This window comes from Schistocerca serialis, chromosome 6 (genome assembly GCF_023864345.2).
Source record: "Schistocerca serialis cubense isolate TAMUIC-IGC-003099 chromosome 6, iqSchSeri2.2, whole genome shotgun sequence".
NCBI classification, from domain to species: domain Eukaryota; kingdom Metazoa; phylum Arthropoda; class Insecta; order Orthoptera; family Acrididae; genus Schistocerca; species Schistocerca serialis.
Window position 1 is genome coordinate 306516964 of NC_064643.1, and position 20815 is coordinate 306537778.

At 38.2% G+C, this 20815-nt stretch overlaps 1 protein-coding gene across 1 annotated transcript in view; it reads right to left on the reverse strand.

Annotated features, from left to right (window-relative positions):
- The window catches only part of LOC126484836 (synaptic vesicle glycoprotein 2B-like), a 133619-nt gene that overhangs the window by 66295 nt on the left and 46509 nt on the right, over positions 1 to 20815 (reverse strand). Inside the window, exons 3-9 of the mRNA XM_050108431.1 lie at positions 14561 to 14723; positions 8290 to 8411; positions 7988 to 7991; positions 7762 to 7812; positions 7530 to 7600; positions 6976 to 7220; positions 6720 to 6898 (exon numbers count right to left, since the gene is read on the reverse strand). Of these exons, the coding sequence (XP_049964388.1) occupies positions 6720 to 6898; positions 6976 to 7220; positions 7530 to 7600; positions 7762 to 7812; positions 7988 to 7991; positions 8290 to 8411; positions 14561 to 14723 (835 nt within the window). The remainder of the gene's footprint in view (positions 1 to 6719; positions 6899 to 6975; positions 7221 to 7529; positions 7601 to 7761; positions 7813 to 7987; positions 7992 to 8289; positions 8412 to 14560; positions 14724 to 20815) is intronic.

The following is a 20815-nucleotide window of genomic DNA, read 5'->3' on the forward strand; positions in this document are numbered from 1 at the left end:
AACTTTGAGTATGTAATGTGAGGAAAGTGCAAGTTGGGTTTCACATGATCGATGTTTTCGGAATCCATGCTGGTTTGCATTGAGGAGGTCATTCTGTTGAAGATACCTCATTATGTTTGAGCTCAGAATATGTTCTAAGATTCTACAACAAATTGATGTCAAGGATATTGGATGGTAATTTTGTGGATCATTTCTACTAACCTTCTTGTAGATTGGTGTGACCTGTGCTTTTCTCGAAGAACTTGGTGCAGTTTTTTGTTTGAGGGATCTATGACAGATTATAGTTAAAAGAGAGGCTAACTCAGCTGCAAATTCAATGTAGAATCTGACAGAGATTCCATTGGGCCCTGGAGGTTTGTTCAATTTGTCAACACCACTGATACTAATACTTGTTTCATTCCTCTTTTCAGTGGTAGGAGGATTAAATTGGGGCAACTGTTTAAGTGCCTGTTGACCATTCAGTGCCTCAACTATACTTTGTTACTTTCATTATAATGGATAAACATCTCCAACTGAGCATATTGGTTCATTTATCTATATGTTGACTCAATTTTATATATATATATTCAGCTGAACTTCATAGAAGATTTTTAGACATACAATTTCACTTAGTGTATGATCATTAATGTCTTTGAAATTGCACAGTATGTGTATGTACAAGATTACTACAAGATTGTGAGATATAATTGGTGCCTAGTGCTTAGCTTAGGAGGCAAACTTATTTGTCCTGCTGGTAGACACATAGGACTGTTAGTTCCTTTCCTGAGAGAGAGAGAGAGAGAGAGAGAGAGAGAGGGAGAGAGAGAGAGAGAGAGAGGTCCTGGGATGAAATGGAAGATTAGAATTTAATGTCCTGTTGACAATGAGGTCATTAGAGATGGACTACAATCTCGGGTTATGGAGGGATGGCGAAAGAAATTGCCTGATCCCTATTTCAAAGGAATCATACTGGCTTTATTCTTAAGTGATTTAGGGAAATTATGGAAAACATAAATCTGGATAGCTGACTGGGGATTTGAACTGTCATTCTCCCAGCTGTGAGTCAAGTGAGCTAACCACTGTGCCACCTCACTCAGTCATACCAAGATGAGAGGGAGTGATCTGTTGTGGGGGTGAAGGGAGACAAAGTTGCAGGATGTGGGGAGTATCTAATAGGTCAAAGATATATTGCTGGTAAGCACTGTGCCAACTTCAGCCCTGTGATGATGAGAACAAAGTAAGAAAGAAAGAGTAACAGGAGAAGAACTGAAATGAATAGTACAATAAGAATTTTGAAGAAAAGGAAATGGGGAAACCTCATATAGAGGATTGAGAGAAGAGGAGGAGAACAAACATGAGGAATTAAAAACAATATGAAAATTAAATATAAACGCAAATAAGTGTGACCAGTTACTTCTGAAGTACTTGTTTATATCCATAAACTAGATTTTGAGTCTTATGATGCTCTTCTACATAAGCATAATGTAGAAATTACATACAGATTTCCATAGTGTGAAGCTGGGTACTGGCTATGTGACAAAAAGATAGGAAACACATTAATGTATCACCATAACTGATTTCTATGAGGCAAGTTGTGTCAAAAGGCAGATTTTTTTCATTTAAATTGACGATAGAGATGGAATTGTAGGTATCCACTTGGTAGTTGCAAATCATGCCACAAGATGATTTTCTTCACTTACTATGTCAGTGAGGGTGGTATTAAGTAAATATCCACTGGGCAACTGCCAGACAGATATTAACTACAATACTACTACAGTTAGTAAAGAAATTCATCTTCTGACACAACTTGCCATTTAACTACCTATTCTGTAAAACTTAAGGTTGAGGTAGATAAAGTAACAAATCATATTAACTACTCTGTGAAATAATATACTAAATACTCTGTGGAAATGAATGAAAGTGTGGGAGCATGTTGCCAGAGGTTGCCCATTCATGCACAGAAAGATGGATGTTACATGACGTGAGGTCAGTGTGACTATAGCGCCAAATGGGGCTGGCCCTGCAACATGAAGCAGTTGGAGGAATGGGAAAAAACAATATGTGTCAATCACTGAGGAGTTGCACTTGCACAATGTTCTCCATTACAGTGTGGCACAGAGGCAACATTTGGGTGATTTCACATGGGGAAGCATCACTGAGAAACTGGAAGCAGAATACTGTGATAAGTGCAACCCAGAGTTTTGGTATTGCTCACAGCATTGTTACATGCATATGGGGAGCATTCTGAACACCAAACACTGTTACCTGGAGGAGAGGATGTCGTTGACCTTCCTCAACTATAACAGCAGATAATGACTACATTGTGCAGGACACAATAAAGGATCCATGTGAAACAGTGGCTGCAATTGCAACCACATTTAACAGGACTGGAAGGCACACAATATCACACTCCACAGTGAGATGGTGACTGCATGGGGGTGTCTCTTTGCCCAATGACTAGTACATTGTGTTCTGTTGACACCAGCAATTTGTGGCACTGTTTGCAGTGGTGGCAAGAGTGTAGGGATGGGAACAATGGGGAGTGGGATCATGTGCTCTTCTCAGATAGGAGCAGATTAACTTTGAGTAGTGATTCTGGATACACCCTCATATGCTGAGGGCTGGGAGCAGGTAATGTGTCCAGGAATATTGTCAAATGTGTTCATTTTGGTGGTCCAGGTGTTATGTTTTGGGGAGGCATAATGGCACATGGACATTCTGATCTTCAAATCTTGAAGAACAGTATAGTCACTGGTAAATGTTGTAACACTGCACTCCTTCCCCTTGACATCTTTTCGGTGGTGCATTCAGCCCTGACTTGACTTTTATGGAAGATAACATGTGACTGTGTTGAACAGTGCAGATAAAGGAGCTTTAGGAACAAAAGGATATCTAGATAAAAGACTGGCCTGCCTATTCCCCTGACTTAAATCTCATCAAGCAAGTTTGAAATGCATTGGGGAGATGTACTGCAGCATGTCTTACATTTGCCAATGGCCATCCAGCTGCTATCAACTGCACTGGTGGAGGAATGGACTGTCCTACCACAAGAACTGCTTTCCAACCTTGTAGCCAGGATGGGAGCATATTGCAGAGCTTGCACTGCTGTCCATAGTGATCACACATATATTAAGAACCATAGCTCACCTTTCATAATGTCTGAGAAATCATCATAAATTGTGGTGACTTCAGGGTAATTATAGTGTTTGAATAAAAGTATCACTTCATCTTATTGTATATCTATTCCAAGTACCTTCTATGGTACACTCCTGGAAATTGAAATAAGAACACCGTGAATTCATTGTCCCAGGAAGGGGAAACTTTATTGACACATTCCTGGGGTCAGATACATCACATGATCACACTGACAGAACCACAGGCACATAGACACAGGCAACAGAGCATGCACAATGTCGGCACTAGTACAGTGTATATCCACCTTTCGCAGCAATGCAGGCTGCTATTCTCCCATGGAGACGATCGTAGAGATGCTGGATGTAGTCCTGTGGAACGGCTTGCCATGCCATTTCCACCTGGCGCCTCAGTTGGACCAGCGTTCGTGCTGGATGTGCAGACCGTGTGAGACGACGCTTCATCCAGTCCCAAACATGCTCAATGGGGGACAGATCCGGGGATCTTGCTGGCCAGGGTAGTTGACTTACACCTTCTAGAGCACGTTGGGTGGCACGGGATACATGCGGACGTGCATTGTCCTGTTGGAACAGCAAGTTCCCTTGCCGGTCTAGGAATGATAGAACGATGGGTTCGATGACGGTTTGGATGTACCGTGCACTATTCAGTGTCCCCTCGACGATCACCAGCGGTGTACGGCCAGTGTAGGAGATCGCTCCCCACACCATGATGCCGGGTGTTGGCCCTGTGTGCCTCGGTCGTATGCAGTCCTGATTGTGGCGCTCACCTGCACGGCGCCAAACACGCATACGACCATCATTGGCACCAAGGCAGAAGCGACTCTCATCGCTGAAGACGACACGTCTCCATTCGTCCCTCCATTCACGCCTGTCGCGACATCACTGGAGGCGGGCTGCACGATGTTGGGGCGTGAGCGGAAGACGGCCTAACGGTGTGCGGGACCGTAGCCCAGCTTCATGGAGACGGTTGCGAATGGTCCTCGCCGATACCCCAGGAGCAACAGTGTCCCTAATTTGCTGGGAAGTGGCGGTGCGGTCCCCTACGGCACTGCGTAGGATCCTACGGTCTTGGCGTGCATCCGTGCGTCGCTGCGGTCCGGTCCCAGGTCGATGGGCACGTGCACCTTCCGCCGACCACTGGCGACAACATCGATGTACTGTGGAGACCTCACGCCCCACGTGTTGAGCAATTCGGCGGTACGTCCACCCGGCCTCCCGCATGCCCACTACACGCCCTCACTCAAAGTCTGTCAACTGCACATACGGTTCACGTCCACACTGTCGCGGCATGCTACCAGTGTTAAAGACTGCGATGGAGCTTCGTATGCCACAGCAAACTGGCTGACACTGACGGCGGCGGTGCACAAATGCTGCGCAGCTAGCGCCATTCGACGGCCAACACCGCGGTTCCTGGTGTGTCTGCTGTGCCGTGCGTGTGATCATTGCTTGTACAGCCCTCTCGCAGTGTCCGGAGCAAGTATAGTGGGTCTGACACACCGGTGTCAATGTGTTCTTTTTTCCATTTCCAGGAGTGTATATTATAACAGTTCTTTCTATGTATGGTCCTAGTTTCATTGTACACTGACACACCAAGTGAAAGTTAAGATACTTTCATTACGCCTATGAAGATGAGCCTGAAAAGGCTTCATAACTAATATATGGAAATAAACAAATATTTGAAAAGTTACTGGTGACAGTTATGTATATTTATATTCAATTAATACACAGTCATGTGTCTGGAATAGTAGCAGTGATGGAGGCATTCAAAGACTGGGTGGTACTGGGTGACAAGTGGATTGCTTCTGAGATTTTGGATGTTGTAGCTGTATCATGTGGATAATGAGAGGAGGATAACACCTGGGAGATTTGTTTACGAATAAGATCTGTGGGATAGTTACTGGACAGGCTGTTTGTGTAGATGTTGAGATTAAGACTTTAACTATTTGCTGTGTAAGAATGCTACCAAGATAGAGCACACAGGAGTACAATATTATAACGATTATGCTTTAGGGCAGATAAAGGTGGCAGATTTGTAATATTTTTGACTGTATAAGGAGATGTGTAGTACGTAACAACAATTATCTTTGTTCTTAAACTTTTAAACAATACAACTGTAAATGGTAATGGAAAGTTCTTGAAAATATCAGTTCTTTAAATGTGTTAATTCATGCAGATTCGTATAATATAGTATACCTTCTTCATTTTATTTACTCACCAGTAAACCATCACTCTTGAGTGTTTAAAGATTTGAACTCCTGCATTTAAAAGAGCTTCAAACATCTGATTACAAATGAGTTAATTTGTTAAATATTTTATGTTAATCAGGAAAGTCATAAAAATTTAGAAAGGTTGGAAACGATGTTTAAACTTTGTAGGGAGTCGATAAGTGTTCTCCTTATTGAAGATCTAAATGAGAATAGTCTGAGTAATTTTCCCTCCTTTTGAAGCAAAAGCTACATCTTAATGTTTATGACAACACATCTCCTGAACTGCAAGTCATACAATGATATAATTTTGCCCATACATTCTGTGGTATATGTGAATATGTATGTGATTTGTGTTGTAAATACAGTTAGTAGAAATGAAATAGTATATTAAAAAGTCATGCCTGATGCTGAAGTTTGACTGCATGACCAGCAAAAATATAATACAATATTGCAGTGCCTGCATTGTAAAGAAGAACAATGCAAAGACATGGATGCAAGGAACAGGCACTGTAGCAACTACAACCATTATTAAATACAGGAAATGTATTTACAGTCACAAATACAGACAATCATCTGCTGTATAAGACAATGAGGACAAAGAAAATTTGTGCTGGACTGGAACTGAACTTGGAAATCCTGCTTTACATGAGCAGTCATCTGAACCACTTCGGCTACCCATGCATAACCCATGGCCAGACCAAAACTTCCATTTGTCACTGTTCATGCATCACAAACTGTACTCGTGAAGCCATTATGAAATAAAAGGAATATATTTGCATTTGTAAATACAAGTAATCATCAGCTGTGTAAGGGATTGACGGCAAGGACACAAACTCGGATGTGCATGCATGTCCAAAGGACATGGGCATTGAAATATCATATTTATCTGCCAACAGCAGGCACCAACTTTCAAATAAAATGTCCATCCCTGTATGGGAATTACATAATGTGTTTATGAAAACAGGTTATGAAGCTGGAATGAAGACATATGGAAGTTTGAGTCTGCCCATGAGATGTGCACGGATAGCCAAAGCGGCTGAGCCAACCACTCACTTAAAGCAAGAAATTTGGGTCTGAGTCCTGGTCTGCAACAAATTTTCATTGCTTTCATTCCCTTGTACAGCTGATAGTTGTACATATTCACAACTGCGAGTAAACTTCATGAAAATGTAATAAATATGTTAAATTCAGAGCCAAAGTGACATTAATTAAACAAGTTAAATTTATTTGTTATGTTCTGTTCATTATTTTGTAGTTACATAAGCATTTGGGGTAAGCTGTATTTTATGTAATATAACTTATTTTTCCCTAGATACGTAAGAAAGGACTTCTATATCTTAAGACATATTGACCTAGTTTTGATAAAATTTGTAATAATTACCCATATAAAGTTGTAAATTGCATCATAAATGTAACAGCTGTATTTTTGCTGTGAGGAGGAATGAACAGAGGCTTTGCTTGTTGCCAACAAATTTTCATGATGGATAACAGACTTTTCTTCAAGTTTATGCTGCTAGTTGGTGGCTGAGATGGATGTATTTGATTTGAAATGCTTCTGACCTGTAATTTAAATAATTTCTTTAAAACACTGGCACTTACTGTGTGAGAAATTTTTAGAAATAAAAATAAACACTTACTGCATACATGTCTGGGTTATTTCCTGTATTATGGCTATAAATTATTTTGAAAGTCTTGAGAGCCTCATCATTTTGGCCACTTGCCATAAGGAATCTGGGACTCTCCATGCATTTGTAGATCAAACAAGCTGTTGTAAAGCTTGGTAGTGAGCTCAATGCCATAAATAATCTCCAAGATGAGATTGGAATTTTTCTGTCAAAAACTGTTATCGACCATTCCAAAGGTAATATCAGCCATGCAATTCCTGTATTAGCAAACATTAGTTATAAAGAAAGTAAAAACTTACAGTTATCATTTTTGAAACATTATTTGCTAATGACCTAAATTTGATAGTGAAGTCTTTGCAATTTGAAACTTCTATGAATGGTATTTTGAAACTGAGGTTTAAATTAGGTTATCATTTAATGTGAAAGATTACATCAATTGGAATATGTTACCTTTCATTTTTAAGAATCAACTGTATGAAGAAGGTTTTGATATGCTGCCTGTAACATATATGCAATAGTTCTGGAAGAGTGAGGAGTTATGAGGTCAAGGAATAGGAATGACAAACTCCAATCAAGTGTGCTGGTCACCGGCCGGGATTCGAACCGGGTAGCGATAACCACATCATCTTGAGGGTAACTGAAATTGGTTTAATATCCATTGCATTAATTGTGATGAGAGCAAATATCTAGGTTAAACAACAAAATCAATTTTCAATTTATTGCATTTTACACCTAATTTAGCAAATGTATATTATTACAAAATGCTATAAGTAATCTCCAAGATGGGAATGGATTTACCACTGAATATTTCTGATAACAATTCTAAATGTAATATCAGCCATATAATTCCTATTTTAGTAACAATAGTAAAAACTTTTAACTTTTGAATGTTATTATTTTGTAACTACTGATATTTTTATTGAAGTCCTTGCAAATTTGAAACTACAGAAAATGGTATCGCAAAATAGGTTTATCTTGGAACATGACTTGATTCCAAAGCTTACATAGATTGGAAGATTTTTACCTTTCTTAAAAAAAACAATAGTATGTAGAATGTTTCTATATGATGATTAACATGCATGCAATTGTTTTGGATGCATGAGGAGTTATTAGGTCAAGGAATAGGAAAGAAACTCCAATCAAGTATGTTGGTCACCGGCCGGGATTCGAACCGGTAGCGATAACCACATCATCACATCTTGAGGGTAACTGAAATTAATTTAATGTACATTGCATTAATTGTGATAAAAATGAATACTCAAGTTAAGCGACAGAAATGTAATTTTCCATATACTGTATCTTTCTTAGTTCAGTAAGTATAAGTACCTGGTATCACAATATTAGCAAGTGACATAAAAATACCAGCCAACATAATTTGTTTTCCTCTATATTTAACACTGTGGAACTCTGCTTCATATGTTCTTTGAATAGAAAGAGGTCCACACATTCTGGAATGAAAAGACATTTTTACATTAAAAGAAAATAATAGTTATTAACATGTTCTTTTCAATAATTCCTGATTTGACATCATTCACTGATCTTCAGGTGATAGTATAATCTAGTTGGCTATATTTCTGTCTGTACAATAATGGGTCACTGGTGAAGCAATTATCCAGTATTGGCATAGAAAGACTTTTCTGCTTACTGAGACACATCAATTAGGCTCATGACTGATAATGAGTACTTTGTTCATCTCAAAATAATAATTTACTTGATTTGTGGCCTGGTGAGCCATTAGTACCACAGAAGCTGGTCACTCAAAGCATGAAGTGAGAGGTGCTGCTGAATGTCCATAAGCTTTATTTCATGAGTACATCTTTATTCTTCATCAGTAGGATGATGTAAAGCATGACTTGCGAAGGCAACTCAACTCAAAAACTCAATGCCACTAATGGCTATTCATAGTAGCCACATCCCAGAGTACAGGTCAATAATTATGGTTACAATTGCTGTTTCTGAGCACTTCGACTGGTCCAACAATTATTTTTTCTTGTTTTGAGCTAGAACGGAAAACAACTGTAGGATATCTATATCAGCATATTACAGTATATTAAGTCTGAAACTGTTCCCTGAGTATGATATAACAGAAAATTAGAATTTGCTTAATGTGTTATGTACTATACTCCAATTTGTGTGACTGACAAATTGCTTTGGCAGAGGCAGTGTTGCCAACATGCAACCAGTCATGCTTCACAAGGTACTGCACATACTTCTAAACAGGCAACATGGTGAGTAAGTGGCAGCTGGCTCTACTATTTGAAACACTGAAACATCAGTCATAATGTAATTTTAATCAGAGTATATTTGACCAAGTAATTATTTTGACCCACATTTGCCGTAAAATCTTCGTTTCTGTCAGTGAATAGATAATTATCTTTTTATAGTACATAGTATGGACATTAGGTAAGCTGTGTTAGGCAAACAGTATAACTAGAAAGCAGCAGATTTCCAATAATTCCATTGTTCACTTATAAATATTTTAATATATGAAGATAATAGAGGGAAACATTCCACGTGGGAAAAATATATCTAAAAACAAAGAAGATGTGACTTAGCAAACGAAAGCGCTGGCAGGTTCATTTGGTAAGTCACATCTTCTTTGTTTTTAGATATATTTTTCCCACGTGGAATGTTTCCCTCTATTATATTCGTATCATTAATTTGAACCCAACAATTATGTTTAATATATGAAGAGTATAGTTACTACTCTCATTAGAAACAATGACCACAGAGTAGAAATGCTAATTAATTGTTGATGTGGCAAACAGCATTTCTGCAAGGAGGAGGAACAAACTCAGTACCATGGGTACATCTAGATTCTCACAGCTATCACCACCAACTGTTATGTCTGGCCATGTTAATCTTCAAATTGTCTTTACCTCAGCTCTTTAGTGCCACTATTTCACCTTAAATGACAAACAAAAAGACAGTTTCGTATCTATATAAAGCGAAGTAACACATTTAATATATGAACAGGTAGATGTTTTTAAATCATTGGCATTTCTATGTATTGTTGAGGATACACTTCCAAATTAATTTTATATGTGACTTGGAGAAACAAGTTGCTTGGTTGTTACAGCAAAAGAAGAAATATCATGAATACGAGCCATTAGATAATGTTACGTACAGGAGCTATCCTTCATTCTGTGGTCCACAGAACTTACTGTATGTGTAAAAGTGATAATCTTTTGTCTTGTCATTAACTCACTTAATGGATTTGGCTTACACTGTGAGTGTCAGCTTTTCACACTATGCACAAATACAAATAGTGAAAAAAGTAAATGCCTGAACAAGCCACATTCATTTGCATTCCATTCAGAGGAGACAGAGTATAATGCAGCAATTTGAGATGAGTCAGAAGATTTTTGAGGCTGATAATATTAACTTTGTAATATTCTTTCATTATTAATTAAAATAAAATCAATAACTGAACTTGGTTAGTGTGGAGATAGTTATGAATGACTAAATGGTAAACTACCTGACAACTAATACACAGGTCATAAAATATAATGTTTAATTCACCCCTATCTTAAAATATAGATGTAGCTTTTTATTCTAAATGAGGTGAACAAGGGGATTTTTTATCCAATTGCATAGACACAGTGACCATCTTTTGTCTCAAATGTTAGATAAACAGAGACTCTATACATACATGGGTGTATTACTTGGACAAAGTACAGTATCAAGAAATGCAGACAAGTTTTTTCCTCCAAGGAAAAATGGTCTTGACTGAATATTTACTCTGAATATCAGATTACAAACAGGTGAGAATTGCATAAAAAAGGAAAAAAAGAAAGAGCTATAGAGTGAAACAAAAATATATGACAAAACATGTGATTTTCTGTAGAATTTTATTGTTTAAGTTGCAAGGACCATTCATGTTGAAATAGCAATGTTATTATTCCACCATTGTGTTATCTAGTTTATGAAATATGAAACAATTTCATCTAATTTTTCTCAATATTGTGAGGAGGTTTGAAATTCTGTGGCTATTATGATGAATTGTGGCTTGAGTAACATGTGGTTTATCACATCTGTGTTACTTACAAACGGCTTTTAATATGGAAAACTGTGGAGAGGCTTGGAATTTAACCTAGGACAGTGCTGCAAACTTCAGTGGTTATGAATTTTATCCACCATCTTCCCCTGCCGCCAAAACACATGTGATGAATGTTTTTATATCATCAGGAGTCACTTCAGCTACCAACAAGTCAAATACCAGTACATAAGCAAGCATCAGCAATCTCTGTTAAAAACATTGGTGGAGAACAGAGAGTGTGAAGTGTTAGAGGTCAAATGATGTTGAGGTAGTTGGTAATAAAAATCCTAAAATTATTGGCAAAAGGGCTATATTACATTACAGGAGCATGTACAAAGGAAATATGAACTATTAGATATCTATTGCTGGAGATGCTGATACCATTGTTTTAATAAAATTTTATAACACCGAAAGTATAGTAGCAAAGAGACAAGTTAATTCTACTTACTTATAATGAAAAACACTATTTCTATTACATTTCTTAGAGGGAGGCAACATAGAGAAGAAAGAGGGAGAAAGGGAGGGAGAAAGAATTCAGCAGAGGTAGAAGGAGAAAAAAAACCAATTCCCTGGTCTGGGTTAAAATGGGAGGAACTGGAAAATGAAAGGTCGAGGAAGAGAGACAGAAAAAATGGAGAGTATACAGAGAAAAACTTATGGATGGGAGAGGGAAAAGGAAGTTTGGGAGTGGAATGGGAGGGTGATGTCTGGGAAAAAAGAGTAGAAAGAAAGTAAATGGGAGCCTTGGGTGAAGCTATAATAAAATGGAGTACAACAGCTAACAAGCAGAAATTGGACAATGATCAAAACTTGGAGTTATGTTGTTTGCAAGTAGACTGCAGTGAACAACGTACCATCGAAATTGTACTCTATAATGGGAAGTTTGAACTCCAGTAACTGACTGAAACAGAAAAATAAAGTTAACTCATAGGGGATCCCAAATTTTATCTTTCAGTTTTATCTCTGTAAGTCATTCCTGCCTTGTTTGTCTTACCATTAGTGTAGCATCCTGTTGACCCATCCAATGAGAGAGTGATCTTAGAAGAATTTAGTTTTAGAGAAAGGAATAATCTAACAAGGATCATGGTATTAGTAAAATATGAAAAAAAGTGTACATTTAGTATTGTCAGTCAATGACATTGCATTTGTATAATACAGATTTTAGTATCCATTTCATATAAATGTTTTCGTTCCATTTTATATGAGGGTTGCCCAGAAAGTAATGCACCACTTATTTTTTTTTTCTCAGCTGAAAATGATGCTAAAAATATGAAACATTATGTATGTATTACTTGAAGTCTCCTGAGTGAGCATGCCAAGTTTCACTTCCAACAGATAGGATAGCTGCAGGACAGTTTCAAAATGGTGTCTGTAATAGAGATGGGCAAAACTGTTCTTTTCAGAGATCGGATCAGAACTGTTCACTCCCTGAAATGAACTAGCTCTTTTTCATGACTCACCACTCATTCACAATAGAAAATAAATGGAAGGCACATTGCCCTTTGGTTTATTCCAGTACTATACCTGTATTTTGATCTTATTTGATCCTATTTTGAAGTAACACAGATAATGAGTAAGAATTTTGTATTGTTTATTGAAATTTCCATGATAAGACAAAGCTTTTGATTATTGATTTATTTTGCACTATCGTGGTTTTTTGGGTAATCGGAAAATGTTGTAACTTGAGATTTACATTAACAATATATTTGGCTATAATGTATTAAAATTTCATTAACCTTGTACAAATACATCGCAAGCCATGTATTTTTAAAGTGAACGTTTCTTTCCGAAGACGCCTAAAATCGCAAAACCCGTACCAGAATAAGAAAAATATATATATATAAATTTGACTGTAAGACTAAAGTGCTGCATATAGCCTTACACAGAATAAAACAAGGAAAATATTGATGTATCACATTTTGCAATACATTTATCAGTTCGCTCGTAATTAAAGCGTAAATTCGAGTGTCCATAATAAAAATCCTATAGTAAGAGGAGTCGTCAGGAACCTAATCTGATCAGTTTAAACAAATTAAAATAAAATAAAAGCAAATGATGTATACATAACATAATAATGTAATATACATAGCGGTATTACTACGAAGAACAATATCCAGTAGAGACGAACTCCGAGGCAGAGGCGCTGAGACAAGCTGGTCGAGCCGCAAGCTGTATTACTGCATGAGCTAAGACCGCAGAGACCAGAGTGACACTTGAGTTGCTTTGCTCAACACTCTGGCTAGAGTCGAGAACGGTGGGATGAGCGTTGAGCGGGCGAGTTCCGAGGGTGGGGGGAGCGGTGAACGGCCACCAGTCACCCGCTCCGAGACAAATCGTCCGTTCTCTTGCAAGCAGTTTGTTGCAAGTAGTTCTTATGTTCTCCGCTAGGAGGCTCTCTGTCCTGTTGCTCGCATCAACTGCCCAGAGGGCAGGACGTGTGACCGAAACGATCGCCGACGGAGTGCGATGCTAAGTTAAGCTGCGCCAGACACTGCATGCGGCAGAGGAAGCACAGAGATGGCACGGCATATATGAAACACAAAATCCAATGGGGCACTGCACAATGCAGGCAGCCAAGGCAGAAGCAGGGCAGAGGCCGGCGCTGGCTGTGTTGTGTGGCGTGCAGTGTGCTCTGACCAGCAGAGGCCACACTGATCTGCTCAGACTCTCTCTCTCTCTCTCTGCTGTGGGAAACGTTTGGAGCTACCGTTCTTTTTTTCTGAATCACTGATTGTTCACTCCTTTGAAAGATTCAACTCTATGAATCAGTTCAGGAGCGGATCCCCCATCTCTAGTCTGTAAGTGATGTATGTTACAAGCAATGTGCTGTCATTGAATTCCTCACTGCAGAGAAAGAAACATTGGAGAATATTCACAAATGCTTGTGCAAAGTCTATGGACTTGTGCAAAGTCTATGGAGCAACTGCTGTTGACAGAAGTACAGTTAGTTGCTGGGCATGGAGGGTGATGTCATCAAGGCAGTTTGGTGGACCTCCATGATTTGCAGCTCAGCTGTCAATGTTGCAGCAAGCTGATGTTGTCAATCATGAGGACAGATGCATTATGAATTGGCAGTTGGCAGTCATTTTGAGGGTGATGAGGAGGTGATTCACACAGTGAAGCACTGGTTCCACCAGCAGGACAAGGATTGGTACCGTCAGGGCATACACATCCTTGTTTCACGCTGGAGGAAGGCCATAGAACAGGATGAAGATTATGTGGAAAAATAGTATGGGTAGATAAAACACCATTCTTATGTGTATGTAATTCTCATTATGTTCAAAAAAGAATTGTTGAAGAAAAAAAATGCAGTGCATTACTTTCTGGGCAACCCTCATACTTCCAAAAGATTGTTACAGTGGCCTTAGTGGAGCAGCTTGTTGTCAGATCTTTCATTAATCCAAATTTTCATTCTTTAGGTGCCACTGGAAGTCAATACTCAACATAATTCCAAGTTTTCCAGGTATCTCAAGAAACTAAAACAAGCCTTCTTGAATTGCTGTGGCACAATTAATGAATTATAACTAATTAAAAGTAGCCTTACATATTTTTACTTACATTACTCCATTCAGCAATTTAAATGCAAAAAGAAACCAATAACTCTCAGCAAAGCTTCCAGTCAAGTTACATACTCCATCAAATAAGTAACCAAATACTAGAAGCCTACGTCTGCCAACTGTGTCTGATAAAAATCCCCACACGTATGCACTCAGAATCATTCCTGAAAAATAAATTCAGGAATAGACTGAGCATGTATGTAGAATGCCAATTTAATACACAAATTAATTAATCCTTTTGTACCACAAATTAACACAAAAATTCATTTTCTGTATTTATTCATTCACCTTTGTAATTTCCTTATACCTCAAACAATGGAATATCCAGGATGGAATAATGGCAATATCATGCCCTCAGGGGCCAAAGACAGTGGTCAAGTGTGTGTGGGTTGTTCTAGTGCCAATGTGTGTGTATTTTCTACCTTAGAAGAAGGCCTTTGGCTGAAAGTTCATATGGATAGCAGCCTTTCTGTTGTGCCTCTCTGCAACTCAACATCTCTATATGAAAAGCTATTTCTGTGTATCTCATCTACAAGAGGAACCTGTAGGGATGTGGAATTAGGAAGTGGTATATGAGAAAATACTGGCTTGTTTATCTGAACAGAGCTTGTTAGATCCCTCTGAGAGAAATGTTCATAAAGGATTCTCCTCAGAGAAGTCATACAAGACCTCACAAATGAAGTACTGGCAGACCTAAATAATAAAAATTGTCTTACTTGTATTTTATGTGATCTTGCCAAAGCAACGAAATTTTACTTTGCAGACTAAAGTTTGAGCCAGTAAGGGCATCCCTCTTCCAAGGATGGAGCCATGTCTGCATAATAGGGAGCAGCAGAAGGTCACGTTGACTGTGTTATAGGAATTCCACTAAATTCAGAATTAGGGGACATAACACAGATTCCCACAAAGTTCAGTACACAACCAAATCCCATTCCTAATCTAAATAAATCATGTTCCAGTATCTCTGTCATGTAGTTAAAGACAATCTGATATTTGCTGATGCCACGGACACTAATCAAGGGTTCTAACTCACTGTTACAAGACACTGCCCAGACAATAGCTGCAAAGGCCTACCAGTAGTTCACAGTTAACTGTTAAGTTTTAATCCAAAAGGAACTCATATTATGCCATTTCAAACAGGCAAAAAAGTCCTTTGGTACCAGAAGAAAATTGTCATACACTAATTGAAACATAGTATGTAAAATTCTTTGAGGCTTATCTGGATAATAAGCTGGCATGGAGTAAAGACATAAACTAATCAAGAAGCTCAGTTTACATGTTTTGCACTTAGAAGTATCTCTCTTATGTTCACATAAAGACAAGGATATTGGTTTATTGTTTATATTTTCACTCCCTGTTGCCTTACGGTATTATCATTTGGGGGCAGTGCATCCAAAGAAAATTAAATATTTACTCCACAGTCATGAACAGTAAGAATTGTGTAAAGCAGTCAACTGTCCATCTTGCAGAGGCCCCTTTTAGAATCTTGGAATTATTATTCTCACTTCCCTATTTTTTCCAGAACATAAAAACGAAGTTGAAAAACTGTATAAATTCAAAAGATCTCATTAACCACTTTATCTAGAAATTATCTGTTTATCTAAGATAAAAGATTTGAAAATTTATTTCATCTGCATGTCAAGCAACATTGTAAAGCTGCATGACTTATAATAATGTGTTGTAAGCCGATCTCTGTTTAAGGTGTTGGTAATTTTTTCCCTTGGAAAAACAGAAAATATTAATGTAAATAACATTCTAGCAGTAAGAGACAAAAAGCAGCTATTTGATACAACTGAGGAAGCATATGCTTGCTTTGAAGCAGGAGTTTTACTGCCAATTTACTTAGCTACATTTAGTTGGTGAAAGTACAAATAGTACCAAGCAATAAAGTGATAATTATTATTAATAGGGGAGACCAGTGTTGGTTTGCATGAAGAGCTAGTTGACACACAGCTTGTATTTCCTACCACCGTGGAGTTGGAGTGCTGTCATTGTGCTTGTGGGGAGTGTATGTAAGGGTGCATCACCTCCATAACTTCAGTATAATTGGAAGTATTGGAAAGGAGGTGTGGCGTTTGCTGTGTTATTCAGTGATTTGGTATTTAACTAATTTGTAAATGAAAATGATAATCTTATTTTATTACATTGAGTAATTACTAAATAATTTTTCTCTTGGCTAAAGATTTGTCAAGTTGCTAAAGAACTCCAAGTTAACATTGTGTTAAAGTGTTGTCTGTAAGTTGTGTAAGTGTCACTAAATAACAGTTCATACAACAGATTCTATACAACTATTGATTATGATGGAAATAGTTATCTTCAGCAAAATGATCATTAAAACCACTAAATATCAGCCACGCCCACCACTGACGTATGTTACCTGAAACAATATTCTTCGCAACTCATGCGTAATTAATTTCAGCTCCATACATCAGCAAGAAAAGTTTGTTATATGGACCGTGCTATGTGCACTGTTTTTTAAAGAACCAATCTGATTCGAATTATTTTCATTAAAATGAGTTTGAGGCCACCGGTGCACATTTATTTTTACACATTCTTATTACCTTCGGCATTTATGTCTGCAGAGTTGCGTAATTTGAATTTGCTGCTGAGATAACGGTTAAGATGGCAGCAGACAATTGATAGAGACTTTCTATTCTTAGAGCAAATAGGATAAGTACTTGAAATGCTTATTAAACTTTACTTTCGTATTGTGCACTATTTAGACTAATTCTCATCAACCAAACCTTTGATTTTTCCTAAGGAAAACAGATAAAAACATGATACAAATCGCTATCATCAATGGCTGCGCTCCTTGCAGCGGAAAGAAATAATTAACACATATAATGCTTATTGAGAGATGAATTAAAGTTACAAATAATTATTCACTTACATTTATAATAATAATGCACTCTATTCTCAAGTAATAAATAACAAATAATTACAATTTCTTAACAGACCTCAGTTTGATATGCGTCTTGCGTCCGCAACTTACAAAAGCCAACCAACAAAAGGTAAAAACAAAAGAAGACAAATGCAGATCATCAAAGGAATTTACAATTATCATTGTCTTTGTATGATACACATCGATACGACCAATTACATCATTGTTGTTGTTGTGGACTTCAGTCCTGAGACTGGTTTGATGCAGCTCTCCATGCTACTCTATCCTGTGCAAGCTTCTTCATCTTCCAGTACCTACTGCAGCCTACATCCTTCTGAATCTGCTTAGTGTATTCATCTCTTGGTCTCCCTCTACAATTTTTACCCTCCACGTGGCCGTCCAATAATAAATTGGTGAGCCCTCAATGTCTCAGAACATGTCCTACCAACCGATCCCTTCTTCTAGTCAAGTTGTGCCACAAGCTCCTCTTCTCCCCAATTCTATCCAATACCTCCTCATTAGTTATGTGATCTACCCATCTAATCTTCAGCATTCTTCTGTAGAACCACATTTTAAAAGCTTCTATTCTCTTCTTGTCTAAGCTATTTATCATCCACGTTTCACTTCCATACATGGCTACACTCCATACAAATACTTTCAGAAATGACTTCCTGACATTTAAATCTATATTCGATGTTAACAAATTTTTCTTCTTCAGAAACGCTTTCCTTGCCATTGCCAGTCTACATTTTATATCCTCTCTACTTCGCCCATCATCAGTTATTTTGCTCCCCAAATAGCAAAACTCCTTTACTACTTGTGTCTCATTTCCTAATCTAATTCCCTCAGCATTACAAGACTTAATTCGACTACATTCCATTATCCTCGTTTTGCTTTTGTTGATGTTCATCTTATACCCTCCTTTCAAGCACTGTCCATTCTGTTCAACTGCTCTTCCAAGTCCTTTGCTGTCTCTGACAGAATTACAATGTCATCGGTGAACCTCAAAGTTTTTATTTCTTCTCCATGGATTTTAATACCTAATCCGAACTTTTCTTTTGTTTCCTTTATTGCTTGCTCAATATACAGATTGAAGAACATCGGGGAGAGGCTACAACCCTGTCTCACTCCCTTCCCAACTACTGCTTCCCTTTCATACCCATCGACTCTTATAACTGCCATCTGCTTTCTGTACAAATTGTAAATAGCCTTTCGCTCCCTGTATTTTACCCCTGCCACCTTCAGAATTTGAAAGAGAGTATTCCAATCAACATTGTCAGAAGCTTTCTCTAAGTCTACAAATGCTAGAAACGTAGGTTTGCCTTTCCTTATTCTTTCTGCTAAGATAAGTCGTAGGGTCAGTATTGCCTCATGTGTTCCAACATTTCTACGGAATCCAAACTGATCTTCCTCGAGGTCAGCTTCTACCTGTTTTTCCATTCGTCTGTAAAGAATTCGCGTTAGTATTTTGCAGCTGTGACTTATTAAACTGATAGTTTGGTAATTTTCACATCTGTCAACACCTGCTTTCTTTGGGATTGGGATTATTATATTCTTCTTGATGTCTGAGGGTGTTTCGCCTGTCTCATACATCTTGCTCACCAGATGGTAGAGTTTTGTCAGGACTGGCTCTCCCAAGGCTGTCAGTAGTTCTAATGGAATGTTGTCTACTCCGGGGGCCTTGTTTCGACTCAGGTCTTTCAGTGCTCTGTCAAACTCTTCATGCGGTATCCTATCTCCCATTTCATCTTCATCTACATCCTCTTCCATTTCCATAATATTGTCCTCAAGTACATCACCCTTATATAGACCCTCTATATACTCCTTCCACCTTTCTGCTTTCCCTTTGCTTAGAACAGGGTTTCCATCAAAGCTCTTGATATTTATGCTAGTAGTTCGCCTTTCACCAAAGGTCTCTTTAATTTTCTTGTAGGCAGTATCTACATTACCCCTAGTGAGATAAGCCTCTACATCCTTACATCTGTCCTCTAGCCATCCCTGCTTAGCCATTTTGCACTTCCTGTCGATATCATTTTGAGACGATTGTATTCCTTTTTGCCTGCTTCATTTACTGCCTTTTTATATTTTCTCCTTTCATGAATTAAATTCAATATTTCTTCTGTTACTAAAGGGTTTCTACTAGCCCTCGTCTTTTTACCTATATGATGCTCTGCTGCCTTCACTATTTCGTCCCTCAAAGCCACCCATTCTTCTTCTACTGTATTTCTTTCCCCCATTCCTGTCAAATGTTCCCTTATGCTCTCCCTGAAACTCTGTACAATCTCTGGTTCTTTCAGTTTATCCAGGTCCCATTTCCTTAAATACCCACCTTTTTGCAGTTTCTTCAGTTTTAATGTACAGTTCATAACCAATAGATTGTGGTCAGAGTCCACATCTGTCCCTGGAAAAGTCTTACAATTTAAAACCTGGTTCCTAAATCTCTGTCTTATCTTTACATAATCTATCTGATACCTTTTAGTATCTCCAGGGTTCTTCCATGTATACAACCTTCTTTCATGATTCTTAAACCAAGTGTTAGCTATGATTAAGTTATGCTCTGCGCAAAATTCTACCAGGCGGCTTCCTCTTTCATTTCTTAGCCCCAATCCATATTCACCTACTATGTTTCCTTCTCTCCCTTTTCCTACTCTTGAATTCTAGTCACCCATTACTATTAAATTTTCGTCTCCCTTCACTACCTGAATAATTTCTTTTATCTCATCATACATTTCATCAATTTCTTCGTCATCTGCAGAGCTAGTTGGCATATAAACATGTACTACTGTAGTAGGCATGGGCTTCGTGTCTATCTTGGCCACAATAATGCGTTCACTATGCTGTTTGTAGTAGCTTACCCGTGCTCCTTTTTTTTTTATTCATTATTAAACCTACTCCTGCATTACCCCTATTTTATTTTGTGTTTATAACCCCGTATTCACGTGACCAAAAGCCTTGTTCCTCCTGCCAGCGAACTTCACTAATTCCCACTATACCTAACTTTAACCTATCCATTTCCCTTTTTAAATTTTCTAACCTACCTGCCCGATTAAGGCATCTGACATTCCACGCTCCGCTCCGTAGAACACCAGTTTTCTTTCTCCTGATAACAACGTCTTCTTGAGTAGTCCCCGCCCGGAGATCCAAATGGGGGACTATTTTACCTCCGGAATATTTTACCCAAGAGGACACCATCATCGTTTAAACATACAGTAAAGCTGCATGGCCTCGGGAAAAATTACGGCTGTAGTTTCCCCTTGCTTTCAGCTGTTTGCAGTACCAGAACAGCAAGGCCATTTTGGGTATTGTTACAAGGCCAGATCAGTCAATCATCCATTCTGTTGCCCCTGCAACTTCTGAAAAGGCTGCTGCCCCTCT